At 35.7% G+C, this 19,715-nt stretch overlaps 1 protein-coding gene and 1 long non-coding RNA gene across 6 annotated transcripts in view; both read right to left on the bottom strand.

Moving 5' to 3' along the window:
* Positions 1–19,715, bottom strand: part of LOC141376089 (uncharacterized) — a 1,000,182-nt gene that overhangs the window by 441,429 nt on the left and 539,038 nt on the right. The window lies entirely within an intron of this gene.
* Positions 1–19,715, bottom strand: part of pard3bb (par-3 family cell polarity regulator beta b) — a 679,872-nt gene that overhangs the window by 406,410 nt on the left and 253,747 nt on the right. For all 5 annotated transcript variants that reach the window (XM_073912548.1, XM_021478865.3, XM_009304543.5 and 2 more), the window contains 4 exons: positions 18,035–18,160; positions 13,473–13,870; positions 7,357–7,496; positions 7,110–7,238 (listed from right to left, as the gene is read on the bottom strand). In XM_073912548.1, coding sequence (XP_073768649.1) covers positions 7,110–7,238; positions 7,357–7,496; positions 13,473–13,870; positions 18,035–18,160 — 793 coding nt within the window. The remainder of the gene's footprint in view (positions 1–7,109; positions 7,239–7,356; positions 7,497–13,472; positions 13,871–18,034; positions 18,161–19,715) is intronic.

Genomic DNA, 19,715 nt, shown 5'->3' on the forward strand with positions numbered 1-19,715 from the left:
TGGTTGTTGATGCCAGACGGGCCTGTCTGAGTATTTCAGAAACTGCTGATCTGCTGATATTTTCACACACAACCATCTCCAGAGTTTAGAGAGAATAGTCTAAAAAAAAGAAAATATCCAGTGAGCGGCAGTTCTGTGGGCGCAAATGCCTTGTTGATGCCAGAGGTCAGAGGAAAATGGCTAGATTGGGTTCGAGCTTATAGAAAGGCAACATTGTTACAACCGAGGTATGCAGAAGAGCATCTCTGAATGCACAACATGTCCAACGTTGAGGCAGATGGGCTACAGCAGCAGAAGACCACACCAGGTGCCACTCCAGTCAGCTAAGAACAGGAAACTGAGGTTACAATTCGCAAAGGCTCATAAAAATTGGACAACAGAAGATTGGAAAAAGGTTGCCTTGTCTGATGGGTCTTGATTTCTGCTGTAACATTCAGATGGTAGGGTCAGAATTTGGCATCAACAACATAAAAGCATGGATCCATCCTGCCTTGTATCAACGGTTCAGGCTGGTAGGGGTGGTGTAATGGTGTGGGGGATAATTTCTTGGCACACTTTGGGCCCATTATTACCAATTCGGCATTGTTTCAACACCACAGGCTGCCTGAGTATTGTTGCTGACCATGTTCATCTCTTTATGACCACAGTGTATCCATCATCTGATGGCTACTTCAAGCAGGATAGTGGTCCATGTCTTAAAGCGGCCTCCACAGTCACAAGTTCTCAATCCAACTGCACCTTTGGGATGTGGTTGAACGAGAGATTCGCATCATGAATGTGCAGATGACAAATCTGCAGCAACTGCGTGATGCTTTAATGCCAATATTGACCAAAATTTCTGAGGAATATTTCCAGTACCTTGTTAAATCTATGCACAAAGGATTATGGCAGTTCTGAAGGCAAAGGGTGGCCCTATCCCGATACAATTACTATAATATTCAAATATATTATGATATTATATATATTACAATATCATAATATTACAGCTTTTGCTGTATTTCTCATCAAATAAATGTGACCAAGGGTCTTTCAAAAACATTGAAATATTTAACCAACCCCAAACTTTTGAAAACCAGCATACATGCATTAAAATAAATACTACAACAAATAATTAAACTTTCCATTCATCATCAAACCTCCATTTTTGCTCTATACAAAAAGCTAGTCAAAACACTTGCCCACTATGGCGCAGTACAGTTTGCCGCCAACTAATGACTCATAAAACCCTCTCATGTCGCTGTGAATTCATCTAAATAAATACATGAAAGATGTTGACAATAGAGACTGCAGCTCATTTCCTGCGAGGGGCCAAAGTTTGAGTGGCATTGCTTTAGTAATAGTCAAGTGCTGCCGTTCTCATCGTTCAGTTATTTCCAGAAAGCGCTGAGTGGGCTAGAATTGGGATGACTGTGGAACGACGGGCACTTCTCTTAGGGAGATACAGGAAAAGCCAAGGCACAGCTGCATGGTTGCAGTCCCTGACTTCGCACAGCCCCTGCATGCTCCAGCACTTCCTGTAGGAGCACCCGACCTCCTGCGCCACTTCCTGTCCTGTTCTGAATCAACAAGCAGGGATAAGAGCAGGAAGTCAGACTACAAGTTGGGCAGAAGGGAGTGTGCAGTGCTCTGGCGGCTGGGTGTGTGTGGGGGTCGCCTGGTTCATCAGGAAAGATATCAAACAGACCAAAAACAAAGGGAGGGAAAGTTTGAAGTTAGAGAGAGAGTGACAGGTGAAGATGTCTGAACATCCAAACAGACAAAAGCTAGCATACACACACGTCCCGCAAGGGTAGAAACAAAGGCAGGAAGCTCAGGGCTTCCCGTCCTCAAGGCTTAAGGAACTAAAGCACGACTATGACCTTCCACGGTTAAGACAGCAAACATAGTTGTGTTGGGGTTTGGAGACAGACATGACCGTGTGGAGACGACACATGATATCACTGCTGATGACCCAAATAACATGCCACTACATTTCCTGTTGGTCTGAAGAACAGGAAGTACACTGGCAAAGAACATGGCCATTTAGATGTTACAATCTGCTCATTGTTTTAAACAGACAAAAAAAAAAAACATTATAAATTACTTATTATTAACTAACCCCAAGTGATTCCAAACAATCATGAGTTTATTTCTTCTCTTGAACACAAAAGAAGATATTTTGAAAAAGCTGAAATACTGTTGACTTATATAGTAGGAAAAACAAATAATATGAATGTCAACGGTTGTACATTTCAAGCTTCTTCTTTCTTTATTTTTTTTAATGCGATATTTATTTATTTTTTAAATAAGATGGAATAAAAACAGGTTTAGAATAAGAAATAACAAAAAAAAAAAATCTTCATTTTTGGGTGAACCATCCCTTTAAGGAATCATTATTTAACCTGTTTCTTCCTGGTATTCACACAGTTGTGTTCCAACTTCATTAAGACCCTTCTTCTCTTATTCACTTTTGCGGGAGTGCTCAACATGAATGAACAGTATGTATGTATGTATGTATGTATGTATGTATGCACGTATGCATGTATGTATGTATGTATGTATGTATGTATGTATATATGTATGTATGTATTATTTATTATTTATTTTCACTTTTTAAAAATTACATTTAGCAGAAAAAAACAGGATAAGATGAAAAACAATTACAAATAAAACAAGTTGGTGGTTCTTTCTGCTATGGTGACCCCTGATTAATAAAGGGAATAAGCATATATAAAAATGAATGAATGAATAAAAGAATGAATGTATGAATGAATGAATGAATGAATGAATGAATGAATGAATGAATGAATGAATGAATGAAAAAGGAGAAGGGACAAGGCAGTCATTATAGGGGTTAGAAAATCAAGTCAAAATGCATCTGAATTATCACATATTGTTTACAATGACATACTCAGTCATTACATTTTTTTTTTTTAAATCAAGTCTTAGATTTGGCATCAGTCTCTTCTTACAGTGTATTTCATTTACAATTTGTATTCATGGAGGGATTGTTGGAGGATCAACCTGAAAGCATTTTTCGAGTTATGGCTTTTCTACTACTTACCAAAAGCATTTGAATTAAGTATTTGTCAATAGTTGGAACAATTTCATGAGTGAACAGTATTGAATGAACTAGCTCATGTTACAAGGCTTACAAGAGAGGGAAAGCAACGTATAAAAACTGATGGAAACTACAATTTTGATGCACATATTGACCATCCAAGTACATGCAAACAAAATGTTAAGGCTTTAAAAAAATAAATTAAAATAATTCTCAATTTGAATCAAGTGTTTAAAGTGTCCTGAAGAGACACACTTGCTTTATATGATTAAAGGATTCAATATATTCAAATACTCGGACAACAAAATGAATTAAAATGAACATGTAAACATCAAAAATGGTAAAATGAAATTTTCTTATTTTATGTAAAGTACACTAATTTCATGATCCAGTTAAATACACATAAACATTCTTTAAACTATTAGTTATTAACAAAAATAAAAAAATGATGATTCCATCTCTACATCAAAAATGTTCTAAATATTGTTTTTTATTAAGTATTTTATTTATTTTTTGTGATTAATTATTATACACATGGATGTTCAAATGTGTGACATTCTGGGTTTTGTACATTTGATGAACCATTATTATATTTTTATGTAAATTAAATATTGAAATAATCATTTAAGCTGAAATACTGTACATAAGACGCATATTGAAACTTTACTTTGTTCTGCTGTATATATAACTTCATATGTGACCTTCGACTGAATAAATAAGCATCCCACTGATGTTTGGTGTGTTAGGATAGCACAATATTTGGCAGAGATTCAACTATTTGATAATCTGAGAATTAAAAAAAAAATACATATATAGAAAACTGCCTTTAAAGTTGTCCATAATTAAGTTCAAATGCTTATTATATATAAAAATAGCTTTTGATATATTAACAGTAATAAATGTACTAAATGTATTGGTGTGGCACGATCTTTTCTTAATACAATGCTTTTAGGCATAAAAGAAAAATCTATATTTTTGACTTATTAATTTATGGCTATTCCTACAAATATACTCATGCAATGTACAGTACAACTCCTGATGTCCTCAAATAATCTATACATCGTTCGCCCTTCGGTCTACAATGACCAGTCTTTACTAAACCTCTAAAGTAATGGTCTCAAACTCAATTCCTGGTGGGCCGCTGCTCTGCATAGTTTAGGTCCAACCACCTCCAACTCACACCTGCTTAATAGTCTCTAGCAGTCTTGAACATCTTCATTAGATGGATCAGCTGTGTTTGATTAGGGTTGGAGCGAAATGGTGTAGAGCTGCTGCCCTCCAGGAATCCAGTTTGAGATCTACAGTTGGAAGTCAGAATGATTAGCCCCCTGAATTATTAGCCCCCTGTTTTTTTTTTTTTTCCTAATTACTGTTTAATGGAGAAAAGTTTTTTCAACACATTATAGTTTTATTAACTCATCTCTAATAACTGATTTTATTATCTTTGCTGTGATGACAGTAAATAATATTTTTAATAATATTTTTCAAGACACTTCTATACAGCTTAAAGTGACATTTAAAGACTTAACTTGGTTAGGTTAGGTTAATTAGGCAGGTTAGGGTAATTAGGCAAGTTATTGCATAACGTTGGTTTGTTCTGTAGACCATTTAAAAAAAGAAATTAGCCTAAAAGGGCTAATAATTTTGCCCTTAAAACGGTGATCAAAAAATGTAAAACTGCTTTTATTCTAGCCGAAATAAAACAAATTAGATTTTTTTTTCCAAAATAAAAAATATTATCAGACATACTGTGAAAATTTTCTTGCTCTGTTGAACATAATTTGGGAAATATTTAAAAACGAAAAAAAAATCAAACAGGCTATTAATTCTGACCTTTTTTTGCCCGAGAGCCCCTTTTTCCCAGAAAAATACTGTAAGGCCCCCCTCCCAATTTAATGATATAATCGCTCATATAAGTTTGCAGTTATGATGACAAAAAAATTTTCTTTCAAACAAATGGTGTTTATTACTACATCTAGATATGTTTATGCACCAATATTAGCCTAATGTTTCCTAGAGATGGGTTGCAGCTGGAAGGGCATCCGCTCCGTAAAACATGTGCTGGATAATGATGATGAATAAATGATATAATGAATGAATGAATAAATGAATAATAGCCTAATGTAAAATATAAAAGCAAAACATCAGTAGGCCATTTGTAACTGAAAAACGAAAGCCTTTGGCCTTTAAAATGATCCTATTAAAAATTCTATAACATAAAATATCAGTATTCACACAGGTTTATAAGGGAAAAAAATAATATAGGCTATTACAATTTACTACTTGCATGTTATTTGTTATGCTCTATTAATTAGTGTGAGGAATGCTGTGTGATGAATGAGTGAGACTCTGTCTTTTTTGTGGAGGACGGATTACAAATTTGTCAATTTTTGGTCAGCTAGGGCAATGATTCTCAACCTTTTTATCACCACAAACCAGTCAAAGCATGACAATTTTACTGCGGGGGGTTGGAGGTTGGGGGGGGGGGGGGGGGGGGTGTTTCGTTGGTTGCTATACGACCATCAACCGTTTTCTCAGAGGATGACAAACTGACGAAACATAGCTGTCATGTATCTCTGATACAAGTTTTATATATTGAGAAAAGTACAAAGGACTGCTTGTTTGTGTGGTCTGTTTGTCTGAGTAAATTAGTCTTACCAAATTTCCATACAACCTAAAGCTGATTGGTCAATTCTTGTCATGTGACTTGTGGTGCGCTCGAGGCCCAGAGAATACAGTAATTTTTCAAAATAAAAGATTAAAAAAAAAAAAAAAAAAAAGATTGTTCAGACTCGGATAATAAATAAAACGGAAATAATTAAAGATTTCTTGTGTGGCCCGGTACCAATTGATCCACAGACCGATGGTTGAGAACCACTGAGCTAGGAGATAAAATGAGCTAAGGCAACATGATAATTTTCCTTATTGTCCATTGCTAAGATTTTTTTTTTTTTTTAAATATGATGCGACCCCCCACAAAGCTGTTGGGAACCGCTGCTCTAAAATATGGAAGCTAAATTAAATTTTAAGCCTCAAATTAAATTTTGCACAAAGAGACAACATCATCATAATCCCAAACTCTTGTGAATTGGTTGTTTTGCCCTTTTCAGTGAGGAGTATTTATCCACACTGTTTAAACAGAGAAAATACTTTTTTAAAGTATAAAGCATACTTTCTAATCCATGAAAGTACCCGCAGAAGTGTCAAAGTTTTTTAGCAGGAGATTATTCATAAAAGTTAAAGCAGCAGAATCTTATTGTGTGTGTTTGTTTGGCATGGAGTGTGCATGAGTGTTCCAGTAGTTTTTGTTGTGTAAAAAAAAACATGCTAAAGCTGGCGGGTCAAAATTGACTTGAAGGACAACCCTACTGTATTACCCTAAATGTGTGCAGCCTTCATGAAAACATAAAGAAGATAAAGATTGTTGATTGAACATTGCAAAAAAAAAATAAAAAAAAAACATTTTAGAAAAAGTCACCAAACTTAGATAAGTTATGAGAAAAGACTAGATAAAAGAAACATTGTTTAGTATTTGTGTTTTCATTCATTCATTCATTTTCTTTTTGGCTTGGTCGCTTTAATAATCAGGAGTCACCACAATGGAATGAACCACCAACTTATCCAGCATAGGTTTTACGCAGTGCATGCCCTTCCAGCTGCAACCCATCACTGGGAAACACCCAAACATTTTCATTCACACTCATACACTACGAACAATTTTTAGCTTACCAAATTCACCTGTAACGCATGTCTTTCGACTTGTGGGGGAAACCAGAGCACCCGGAGGAAACCTACGCGAACGCAGGGAGAACATGCAAACTCCACTGTATATTTTATCTCAAGCCAACCAAGTCTCATTCAGTGTTCATGAATATGCTGTTTATTTTGTATATTTCTATATTTTAGGCATTTCCAGAACTGGAAAAGAAGAACAGACCAAACGTAGAAAAAACTTTAAGAAAAGTTTATTAGCAGCAGATAGAATAAGGGTATATGTGGACTACCACAGGAGTGAAGAGTGCAGCGCAGCTTTAGATGCACTGGATGGAGAAGGAGAGAAGACTCTTACCAGCTCACGAGGAAGGAACATGTCTTCCTGTCTGGCCACAACCAGACACACGCTGTCCCCCTGCTTAGTACTGCGTAACATGGCCACCAATTCCTCCTGAGAGCGGCCGCCGATGTCCACACCATTCACCTAAACAAAAACATTGGTTTTAATAAATTTCCTGAACACATACGGTACACACTAATGTAAAACAACAGATTTTCCCATCTGAAGCCATCATCAACCTTATTACAACACAGATACTCACTTCTAGGATGCGGTCACCTGACTGAAGGCGACCATCTTTGACAGCAGCTCCTCGGGGTAGAATGTTTTTGACGAGGATGGGGCCTGGGCCATGGACAGAAGAATCTCTTGTGACAACAGTGAAGCCCAGACCTTCAGGACCTGTGTGAAGATTGAGAGAGATCAGGATTAAAGAGTTACACATTAAATTACCCAAATTATCAGCAACAATCTATGAATAGTGTTCTATTTCCCAGACTCAATACATAAATCCATTGAAAAATTAGCAAGATTTTTATATATAAATACAATTGTAGTAAAACACCTGTAAAAGGCACCTGTGAGGCGATCATGCTACCCACTGCACCATGGTGATGCCCAAAAGCTAAAATATCAACATACTTTTTTAGCTACTTTTCTGTCTATATTTTTATGAGTATGTCAAGAGTCTTTGGTTTCCAAAACAAAATGCTGCTAAAAACTATGTTAAACACCTCAAACATTAAAAGTCCAGTGAAATTGTGTTTTTTTTAGATGTTATTATCAGTATGTTAGTCTTCACAGACATCTAAAAGCGAGTGCGATACAAAACAATGATGATTCGCATTTAGAAGATATAAACATGTAAAGCTTGCAGTTTGTCACTTCCGCCAATATGGACAAAACAAAAATGTTTATTTTTGTTGTTGTTGTTTTTTTTTTATCACCTCATACTTCAGTTTCTCGTTAAATCTTGACCAATCAAATGCTCACTAGTATCTAACAAGCCCTGCCCCCTTCAAGACGCTTCATTTGCTGTTCTTACTGGCAGAGAAGTGATAAAACAAAATGCGATTAGATGTTTTTATTTTATTTTATTTTTTTAAGGGGTGGTCCAGAATGTAATTTTAAGGCTTGGTTGTGCTTATAAGATGCAAAGCAATGCGTGCTCATGTTTCACTTAAAGGAAATCAGGTTATTTTTTTTTTAAAATCTCACTTTGATTATATACAGCTACTCAGCTAACATAAAAACGACTGATATATTTCCTAGTTCCTCTGAAAATCCTGCCTTCAAGAGGCTCTGATTAGTCATCATCTATCATAATGTGCAATGATTCGCGGATCGGTTCCACATCACGCCTGTACAAGCACGCTCTTTTATCATGTGTACACAGTCAGTCAACCTCATGCCCACTCAAAACACAAATAAAATCAAAATGACAAGTGTCTGTGACAAGTGAAAATAGGGTGTGGCTCCTTTAAGAGAGATCGCTATTGTGTGTGTGTGTGTGTGTGTGTGTGTGTGTGTGTGTGTGTGTGTGTGTGTGTGTGTGTGTACTGTCTGTAGATGTGTGTAACACAACAAGTACATGTTCGCAAGACCGATGTTAATTTTTCTTTTTTTCTGATGCTCGGATTAAGTTATTTTCTGTAATATATACATTGTTGACAGATGATTAAAGCACAAGATGTGGGATGTGACCCGTGTGAGCTTTGATTGCTTTTTTTTGCTGATAGTGTGTGTGTGTGTGTGTGTGTGTGTGTGTGTGTGTGTGTGTGTGTGTGTGTGTGTGTGTGTGTGTGTGTGTGTGTTCACAGCGGTTTGACTGATAAATATGAATTTGTAGCTAAATTGTTAGCGGTGCTAAACAGTATTTCCAGGTGTTTACTTCTTAGCTACAACATAACGTAAACGCTACACACTGTACATGTCATGATCAATTTTAGCAAATAAAAACTCACAACCTTCTGCTTGTTAGAGCTGCTCCTTCTTTGAAGAGATTTTAACCGAATCCAGCACTGAATTGGGAGATATTCTGGAAGCTGTGTTTTGTCATGCTTTCTATGTATTTTATAATTCTCTGGAACATAATTATTATCGAACTGTGAGCACTTCTGTCTTTGTGTCATGTTATTTGGAAGCCCAAATACAGAAACAGAAAATGCTCTGTGGAATATGGCAGCGTTTGGACAATCTGGACATTTTGGATGTTCTCTCTGCTGTAACATTACAGTGCCTCTGGCCATGCCCCTTAGCTGCGCAGTGTGTGTGCGTGCGATAAAAGTGCATTTGTAATCTTACTAAGTATTTTTTTGTAGTCCCAAAATGCGTTCTTTTGCTAACTCTTTGCTAATCTAAAAACCAAGGTTTCCCTTTGCATTGAACTTTGAGCATTTAACATTTAGAGATGCTGTTTATGTTCACACAGCTACATTACACATCAACTAAAGTTTAAAATATGATATTGTTGTGGACCACCCCTTTAAAAAGAAGGAACCACTATGTAATGCCCTCTCTTTGTTTTCAGTTAAGATTATGTCAAACATTGAATTAAAATGCATGTTAACATTTCAGAGCACTTCAAAGGGCCTATAAAGACTCATTGATCCAACAGAAAAGTACACTGTACACATGACTGGGTCTGTTTGGGGTCTGTCAGAAACATTAGGGCTGATGGAGACCTGATGAAATCCTGGTGCCAGACTGAGAATAGAGACACCTGGCCTCAGAAAGTGAAAGTATATTTCAAAAAGCCTCATTCACACTATGAAAGACTAGCAGCAGCAAAGTGACAAGCGACCATTAATTTCAATGGAGAGTGAGCGACTTCCGGCAACCTCTGACCACACGAGCAACATCGACCGATGGCGACCAGGTGGGTGTGTCGAGCGACACAACAAAGTTGAGAGTCCTTTAACTTCATGCAAATGAAGCAACAGCCAACAGGAGCACCAGTAGATCTTACGCGATCCTCTCTCAGCTCACTCAGAGGTCGGTCGGTTGTATTTGTCCTGTATAAACCTATACATTTGCAGAAGATCTACACCCAGAGAGACAGGCAGCTAAAAAGTCACTGCTAGTGTGAATGAGGCATCAGAGAGCATGACATAATCCAAAGATGGTCTGTAATCAAGAAGAAAAGGATAATGCCAAAAAAATCTGACTTCAATTTTGAGCTGAAAAAGCTGACCCACAATAGAATCATCATTAATAGCCATTAGAAGATTTTTAAAGAGATTGACATAAAAAAGAGATCTTAAAGAATAAGCATTCCCATTTTTCCTTTCAAGCCAGATAAAAGCAAGATATTAAAAGAGGAGACCGCTGTCTAGCACAGGTGGTGGTCCATTTAAACTGCGCTGCCGCCTTGACCTGTGCATATTGCTTCTTACTGTGGTCTTGATGCTGTCAGCGTGACTGATAGGTAGATTAGAGAGCAGGCTATAGCCCTCAGTTTGACACAAGGCTCGTCTTTGGGGCGGATATTTCCAGTCCTGTCCCTGAGCTCACGGACAAAATGATGGACAGAGCGCTGGGGTGAAGAAACTAAAGAGCGGACAGTGGTTTTTCTTTTACACGCTCTGCATCAGACTACACAGAACAATAAAAATGGAAGTCAGTCTCTGTGAGAAAAAAATGAAATAAAAAAATGAGCACAGCTGGAGCGTGCAGTTGGAATTTTATGCTCGTCATTTAGCACAATCGCTTCACGGTCAGCACTTTTCTGTTCCAGCGATGAATTTATATCATCATTAATGGCAGAATCAATAAGAACTTAATAGACTTTGCAGGCTGAAATTATGGCTTCATTCATTTGGTTAGACTGCCAAAACCATCGACTACAAAGTTGAGCAATGTTGGAGTAAGGGAGAGGATCGATTTGCTTTCGTTTAAAAGATCTAGCAGGAATAGCCTTGCTTTTTTTTTTTTTTTTTTGGTAATGAAAGTTTTGATGCACTGTTTATGTTGGGATTTTTTAAAATGGGGACTAAGGATAAGCAAAACAAAATGAACATGAAAGAGACCTCATTTCTTTCCATATTTCTGGCTAACGTCAAACTGAATGAGATTAATAAGACGTATTACAGTTTGTTACATTTAATGGAGCTCTTAAATTGATCAGGAAAATAAAATACAAATTTTGCATTGAAAATGAAAATTCTAACAGATTTGGAATACATTCAAACAAACCATCATGTTGTGAACAACACAGGCTTATTGGACGTGTTCTAGCCTTCATTTTTATGAAACCATAAAAAGTTAATAAATCTCATCATACTGTACATTCGACTGCAATTTCTAATTGCAATGAAAACTAGGGGGCAGAATGATACCAACAACTATATTTCTTTCACTTTAATGAATTTTAGGCCTAATTCTTAATCTGTTTTACCCCTTGGCCCTTGAAGTGTGAAGGGGAAAGGCTTCAAAATTTACCTCTAAGAAATGGGACAGCACTAAAACACCTGCACACGTCATCATGTCGTCGCAAGCTCTTACCTTATATGAGATCGACGATGCTGACTGCTGTAATTATTCCGATTGATAATTTTTTGATATTTATCTTCAGGAAATCACTGACGGCAACGATATTATGTTATCGTAATGATATAATATGGCAATAAGCTCATAACTGTACTGTGCATTTACAATGTGGCCATATTCATCTATGTAAACACACAAAAACAACATTAACATTATAGCAGAAACTGTAAAAAGGTTATTCCCAGCCATTAGACTTTTCTGACAGGGTATTCAAGTTTCATCAAGTAACATGTGAAAGTATGTTGTGGGACTACTATTACAACAGTTATTATTATTGATTCTAGATAGCGAAATTTAGGAGGAGGGGAGTATCATTATTTTGAAGCATGACGGTAAAACATGAATGATGTTATGAATGTATATGTATAAAGCATATGTTTGTTTGTTTGTAATAATGACAAAAAAAAAAAAACACTCATTTGTGCATCTCCTGACTTGCGTGTGCATCCATGTTGCCGTTGTAGCTGGTGTATTGTGGTAAATTTACGTACCCCTTGGTTTCGAGTGTGGTCCTGGAAAATCTTAAGGGCTTTCTAGAATAGCTAAGGGATAGAATTGGGATTGGGCCTTACAGGGACATATTAGCAATTATGAAAGCATTATTGTCATACAGGTCTTTGGGCAACATCAAATAAATAACACAAAAAAATTAAAGATTTCTATCCAAATATGTTTGCTGAACTTATCTATAAACATATAAACATCTTTTTTCTGACATGGTCAGTTTGCTCATTGTACTCATAGTAAGGTTATGCATGTGTGATGCTGAGCACTCGAGTTCAATGAAGCAAGGTTCCACAAAAGAGATAAAACAAAATTAAGGTAAAACTGCATGGTTGCAGTGCATTTTTCTCTTACATTTGCTCTTTTGGTTTGGTTTATGGAAATGTTTTGGTCAGTAGTTATTTAGATAATCTAGACCAGTGTTTCTCAACCATGTTCATGGAGGACCACCAGCTCTGCACATTTTCCATGTCTCCTTAACCAAACACACCTGATTCAGAATCGTGCCTTGAATCGTGCCGAAGCGCGTTTGTCCCTTCTTCGTTCTACTCCGATGAAATTTAGAATCATTAATATATCCATATAAAACAGTTTCTTAAAAGTGATGTTGCGTGCAGTTTCGTTGCTTAAGCATGCTTTGCACCAACCGAACCATGCTCTGGCACACTTCTAACCTGGCCAGGGCCAGCCAACTAAACTGCGCCTGGGCACGATTCGGAGCACTCACACTTGTCAAACAAACCAGGAAATGCGCCTGGGCACGGTTCAGATATTCTAGTGTGAGTACACCCTAAAAGACCTGTGACGGGTGCAACAGACAATAGAGACATCAAAAACATGCAGTGTTGGCGGTCCTCCAAAAATGTGGTTGAGAAACACTGATCTAGACAAACCCTGACTTTTTGAGGATGCACAACAAAAAAGATGGGTCTCTGAAAACTGCCCTTTATGGAACGTAGTTCAGATTTGCAAAAATGTTTAGCACCCTCTTGTGCACAGGTGTCAAACTAAGTTCCAAAAGGGCCGCAGCTCTGTACAGTTTAGTTCCAACCCTAATTAAACACACCTGATCAAACTAATTGAGTCCTTCAGGCTTGTTTGAAACATACAGGTAAGTGTGTTGGAGCAGGGTTGGAACTAAACTGTGCAGGGCTTCGGCCCTCCAGGAATTGAGTTTGACACCCCTGCTCTAGTGGCTTTGTCATTTGAAACATGCAACAAAATGTCCCTTGAGCTACAAATTTTATGTTTCTCAAACATGTAGGCAGAGATACCACATATTTCCATTTTCTCATTTTTTTCAGTAAATGTTTCCCAACTGTTTACCTTTCTTAAGGTCGATTCTGAGTCTCTTTCCACCCTTCTTGTTGTGGTTCTGTAGAGGTGACGGTCCCAGGCTATTTTTCAGGAGAGAGTTCTCAGCACTCTTGCCTCTGGGTGTGGGAGAGAGGTTGATGGGTAAAGGAGAGCCCAAAGAGCGACTCTCAAGACTACTGCTGGACTCCTGAAATTCGGCTTGCCATCCTGAGGAAGACTCTACAGGCCTCACCATGGGCTTCACTTTCAGCGGCGGAGGCTCTTTGGTCCGTGCTGATGCGTCAGGGGTTTCTGGGTTAAACAGGTGGCTGATCACACTCTTCTCAAAACGTTCTTTATTAAAGACCGGAACCACTTCTAAACGAACGATGGATGAACGCATGGCTTGCCGGAATATTTCCTGAGCTCTGGAAAAAGACAGAGCGAAGGAGAGATAAGGGACGCAAGAAATAGAAAAAGCAATTAGGAGACAATCAATTTTTTATAATTATTTGCAGGTTGTTTGATGAAACAAATGAACCTGGAAACTAAAAAAAAAAAAAGGTGGAAATTGTAATACTTTGAATAGTCTTGGCTTAGATAAAACTCGCTCTGACATTTATTCTGACAGCATAATTGGGGTTATGACTAATGAGTCCTACGCATTACAAATGACAAAGCAATCCACCTCCTTCATTTTTGCTTGACTGATTTAATTTAAAAGCCGTCCATCCATCCCGAGTCTAATAAGATTAATGTGACCTTCTACTGGATAGAAGTAATTCTACTTAGCACAAATGTGTATATGTAATATATGTGTAATGTACATGATGACCACAGAACAACTGGGTAATGTTTCAACAGGTATGGTAAAGACTTTAGACCAAACTAGTGCAAGACGAAAACTGATCAACTAAATTTACGAGGAGCCATTTTATGTTAAATTTAAGAGGTTTTCTTCCTTTAGTGAGACCTTTCCAAACAGATTCATTCATAAATCCAACATTAGTGTGTGTATAAAATCTGAAATTGCAGTAAATGCCTGATGGCAACTACCTAAAGAAGAATATTTAACAGTTATATATTTAAATCTACATATATCTACATTTTATCCAAATCGATTCATTGCAGTTTGACATGTGAACATAACATGGACCAAATGTATCTATGTATGCAATGTAATGTATGCAAATATAAAAAAGGCTAAATGCTCAACCAATTTGTTGTTGTAAATAACAGTTCAGGTTTAAGAATGCTGTCTATTTTAAGATTGTTGCGTGAAACAGAAATTTCTTGTGCTATTTTGACTAGTTTTAACATTTTTTAAGTCCTTCTAAAGCTTTCAAATGTATTAATGATTCACTGATAATTGATGCCATAGCATTAAAACAAGTGCATATAGCCAAGCACAGAGCATTGTTTTGGATTTTCAGAAAGCTCGGTTACAACATATATGTTATGGACCCTTTTCACAAGCCTGTTGTAATGTGTTTAACAGTCATCAGCATCTTAAAACCTTGAAAGTTTTTAATATTTGTTTTTGTTTTATAATATTTGTTTTTAAAATGTATATACATTTATATGTATTTATGTATGTATAATTTCATCTTTGCTTTACATTACAAAAAATAAATTACTGCTAATGCGGGGCGTTTCTAGTGCAGTATCTATGGGACAGGACAGTAAATTTGATATTATTCTTTCCTCTGTCTGCCATTTTTAGTCTCACTCATTTTTTTTTTTCATTTTTTTGAAAGTTTTTATAACATCATTGTGGAGTTTTCATTTTATTATTTGAGAGAATTAAAGTAGAGTGTAAGTTTTCCACAAAGTGCAAAGCGTAGGGTGCAAAAGCATTAAGGGCGTATCCGAATAGACTTTTGCTATTTAATGGATGGAAAAATCTGCTTGCGCTGTGGGGCATGGTCTAACAGGGTTGAGTTTATTCTCTTAATGAGTTATAGGCAGGGCCAGACGAAATCTGTTGACGTTTTTTGCTATTTCTGCAAAGAATTTTGGTAAAAATCTGCAGATTTCTGCGGAATTATTTTGAAAGTTACCAGCGGAGTATCATAACTAAAACCCTAATATATTAAATAAAAAGTAATAAATTACTGAATAAAAACTCGATAAATTCAGATTTACACATTTACTCAAGTAAATAAACAGAATTAATAATGGGCTAAAAATCTGCGGAAATCTGCGGAAATCTGCGGAATTCTGCGCGCGCAGATTCCGTGTAGGCCTAGTTATAGGTGTGTTTTGAGAATAAACCAATGAGAGTATCATCTCTCATTCCCTTTAAGTTTCAGTTGCGTCATGGTGCATTTGCTATTTACATGACGAACTTTGTTAGTGGAAAAACTCTCGTGGATAGGAAAACATGTTGTATGCACAGATATTCATTAGCCTAAACATAATTTATTTTGTTTATTAAGCGCAAAAATTTGTTTTAAAACTATCTATAAACTCAGTTCTAATTACCAACTAACGAATAAATGAACAATAATAATGAAGTGTGGTAAAAAAATTGAGTAATCTCCAAATACACATGCTGTGCCCCATATGGTCTAAAACCTGAAAGGTGGGCAAATCTAAGCTTGTTTTTTTAATAAAACAAATATAAATATGCATATAATAAATAATACTACAAATAATGACATTATACAAAAGCAAACTGTCATGAAAAAATTTAAAAAGCCCCATCGAGATGAAGTCATGAAAGTATGGTTTTTATATTTATGTAGGGTAGAAAATAATAATTTTTGTAATATTTAATCCTTTATTTATTTTTCATTTGTAAATATATTTGCCTATTGCTGTACATCCTGTGTGTATTAAGCAATGTTTAAGCGAGGCACACAACTAATGTGCTCTGCGCTGGACTTTAGACCTGTTTTGATCTGGTCTATTTTGCAGTCTATTATAGATCCTTAAAAAATCAACGCGCCAGCAATGCACTTTAATATGCCTCCTTTTTTTTTATACCAGTACGCCTATGGGCACACATATAAGCGCAAATGCATTTGCTATTTAAACAGCGTGGTGCAAAAAGTCAAAACAACTCTTGCGTCGAGCTAAAACTAGCAAACAACAATTGCGTCACGTCTTGCGCCACGTCTTGCGCCACATTGCGTTGGGTGTATGATAGGGCCCTACAATAACTTCCTCTACTGAGAAACCCCGAAATGTGAAAAGGATCCATAAACTGTGTTTTTTTCTTGTTTTGTATCTTCAGGTTTGGTCTTTAAAAAGCTAAAACAACTTGAACACACAAACAAACAAACAATATGAACCAACAAACAATAAATAAATCACTAAATAAAAATAAGAGAACCAAATTAGTAAACACAGCTTAATTTCATTACTAGCCCTCCTTAAAAAATGTAGATTTATTTTTCACATAGTTCCAAATACTGGAGATATTTTTTCAACACATTTTTAAACCTACTAACTATTTTTTAATAAGCAATTCCTTTTTTCTTTGTTATCATTTGCCATTTTAATAATTAGTTATTTAGCATTCAGCCTAAAGTGCAATTTAAGGCTTAACTGGGTTGAAAAAAAATACCTGAAAACATCCTTCAAAAAAGGTAAAATTGCTAGTTTTTGGTTTTGTTGGTTTGGCAAAAATCTGTAAAAATGTCTGTACAACTACATTTAACACGTTTACTCAACCTAAATCGACATTTTCTTCATTAAGGTAAAAAGATTAATTTTGTAAGCAAAACTTTGCAAGTTTACCCAAAGAAGTTTCTGCTTATTTGTTACTTTAAGTTGAGTTAATCTCAGACCTCGAAAAAATAAAAGTTGCAGTATTTCTAACCCTAACAACGACAAAAAAATTGTAACACCCATAATAACATTAATGTCATTATTATTAACAACAACAGCAATATACCAAACAATAATGTTTGACAAATAATTTTTGTTTGTTTGTTTGTTTACTCATCTTCAGGCATTCCAGTTCTGCAGAAAAAAAAAAAATTTAAATATTTATATATATTACAGGAAATACTGTAATGCTGTGAACATTTCCTTGCTCTGTTAAGCATCACTTGGGAAATATTTGAAAAATAATTAAAGTTTCACAGGAGGGCTTATTCGTTTCTGGTAATAAAGGAATGATACTAAAACTAATGATAAAACTGCCAGTCAATGCTGTCCTCACTGAAACAGGCCCAAATCTAAAATTATATTTTAAAAATAGCCCAAACCCCATATCACTTTTTTATATCCTGCTATCTGTAGGTCAGGTAGCACATCTCTAATCTGCATGACAGTGTGCAGTAATGCTCTGTAAGATGAGGAGGTCTGCTACACACAACAAACAGAGCTCAGCAAATGACCGTGACTGCTGAATGGGCTTTGACACCACGGGTCCAGCGTTTTTTTTTTTTTTTCTTTGCTTTTCTGACACCCGTCCAGGGTTGATAGCCATAAACAGAGCACAACAATGGACACTTGCTTGTTTTTACAACCATGAAATGAAAGGATAGAGCTTAAAACTAAGTAACACGACAGGAAGGAAAGGATATCAGGAAGTGGTGACAGAGAAAGCAGAGCAGAAAGCCTTTAGCTCTAAGACTCACTGTGAAAAAGACTTGTCCATTAATTCAGTATCATTAATTTTAACGATACACTCATCGTCCTGAAAGATGCCTTCCCGTTTGGAGCGACTGTTCTCCTCCACCCCTCGAATGTGAAGACCCAGAGGCCTGAGAAAAATAGAGCAAATCATAAATTAGCAGCAAAAACAGAGCACAGCACTAGCCAGCAACTGACCATGACAGACTGCGTCACTGTAACATAATAAAACAACAGCACATGACAAATACCAATAATTACAAAGTAATTGCAAGGTAATTACATAATAATTAGAAAAAGTACTCATTAAACAGTGCATATCATTATAGCGTGGAGTCTTTAAACTGCTAAAATGAGGAAAAGAGTATGCATTTATATTCCAGAGTCACTTATGAATGTTTAGAAGATTTAAAGATACCTGCAAATCAAACTTAAACAAATACTAAGAGATTCACCTGATCTTGATTTTGGCATGCAGGATGGGACTAGGATGAATATTTAAAGTGCACATACTGTATGGTGTTTTTGTGTTTCAAATGCATTGTGTTTTTATAGGCTGGCATTCAACAGTGTGTAAAAACAAACATATACACAACCAGCCAAAAGTTTGGGGTCAGTACGATTTTTAAAAGTTTTAAAATAAGCTTCTACTGCTCACCAATGTTGCATTTATTTAATCAAAAATACATTCAAAAATCTGTGAAACTGTGAAATGTTTTGCACTACAAAATAACTGTTCAAAGTAGTTTATAATTTAATTTGATAATTTATTCCAGTGATTTTAAAGATTAATTTTAGCTTCATCACTCCAGTCTTCAGAGTCACATGATCCTTCAGAAATCCCTCTAATAATTATTATTATTATTATTGTTATGATTATTATCATGAATATTAATAGTAATAGCAATAAAAGCAATAATGACTGGATTAATAATTTCATGTGTAACTATACACAATAAGTTATAAATAATTATTTATTATTTATATAAGTAAGTATTTAACAATATTTTTTTTTACATTTATTAAATGCCGCCTTGATAAACGGAATCATTTATTTAAATTGTTAAATAAAATTAAGAATTAATTTAAAAATAAAACTGACCCCAAACTTTTGACCAGTAGTGTATATCTCATATATGTCTAGCTATCGCATTTGTTGTTTTTTGTATAAGCAAAATAAAACTTTAAAAATAATCTTCATAGTAAAAAGCAATACATTGACTTTACAAATTTGAATGTAGCTGTTGCTTTTAAAAGATTAGTTGACTGTACTTAAAAAAGTGAATAAACCCAAGGCCTTAAAATTATGTTAATTTAAATTAATTTATTTCAACAGTTCTACAACAGTTTTACACACAATCCTAACCATAAAACGTATGATGTGCCCTAACAGTTTGCTTTTTTTCAGATGCTTATAAACATACAACCCCTGGCAAAAGTATGGAATTGCCACTCTTGGAAGTGGTTCATTCAAATGTTTAATTGTGTTGAAAAAAACAACCATACATGCCACAAAACTATTTTCATTCAACAGTCCAACCTTCTGGCTGTATGAACCACTTAAAAAAAATGGACTACAATAACAAGTTAACAACATTTATGTACAAGACAGCATACAACGTACAAGAAAAACGAAAAACTTAAACTCATTTGAGAACTGGATTTTGTAGCCTTGAGTTTTTTCTT

The sequence above is a fragment of the Danio rerio genome, chromosome 9, assembly GCF_049306965.1.
Source record: "Danio rerio strain Tuebingen ecotype United States chromosome 9, GRCz12tu, whole genome shotgun sequence".
Taxonomy (NCBI): domain Eukaryota; kingdom Metazoa; phylum Chordata; class Actinopteri; order Cypriniformes; family Danionidae; genus Danio; species Danio rerio.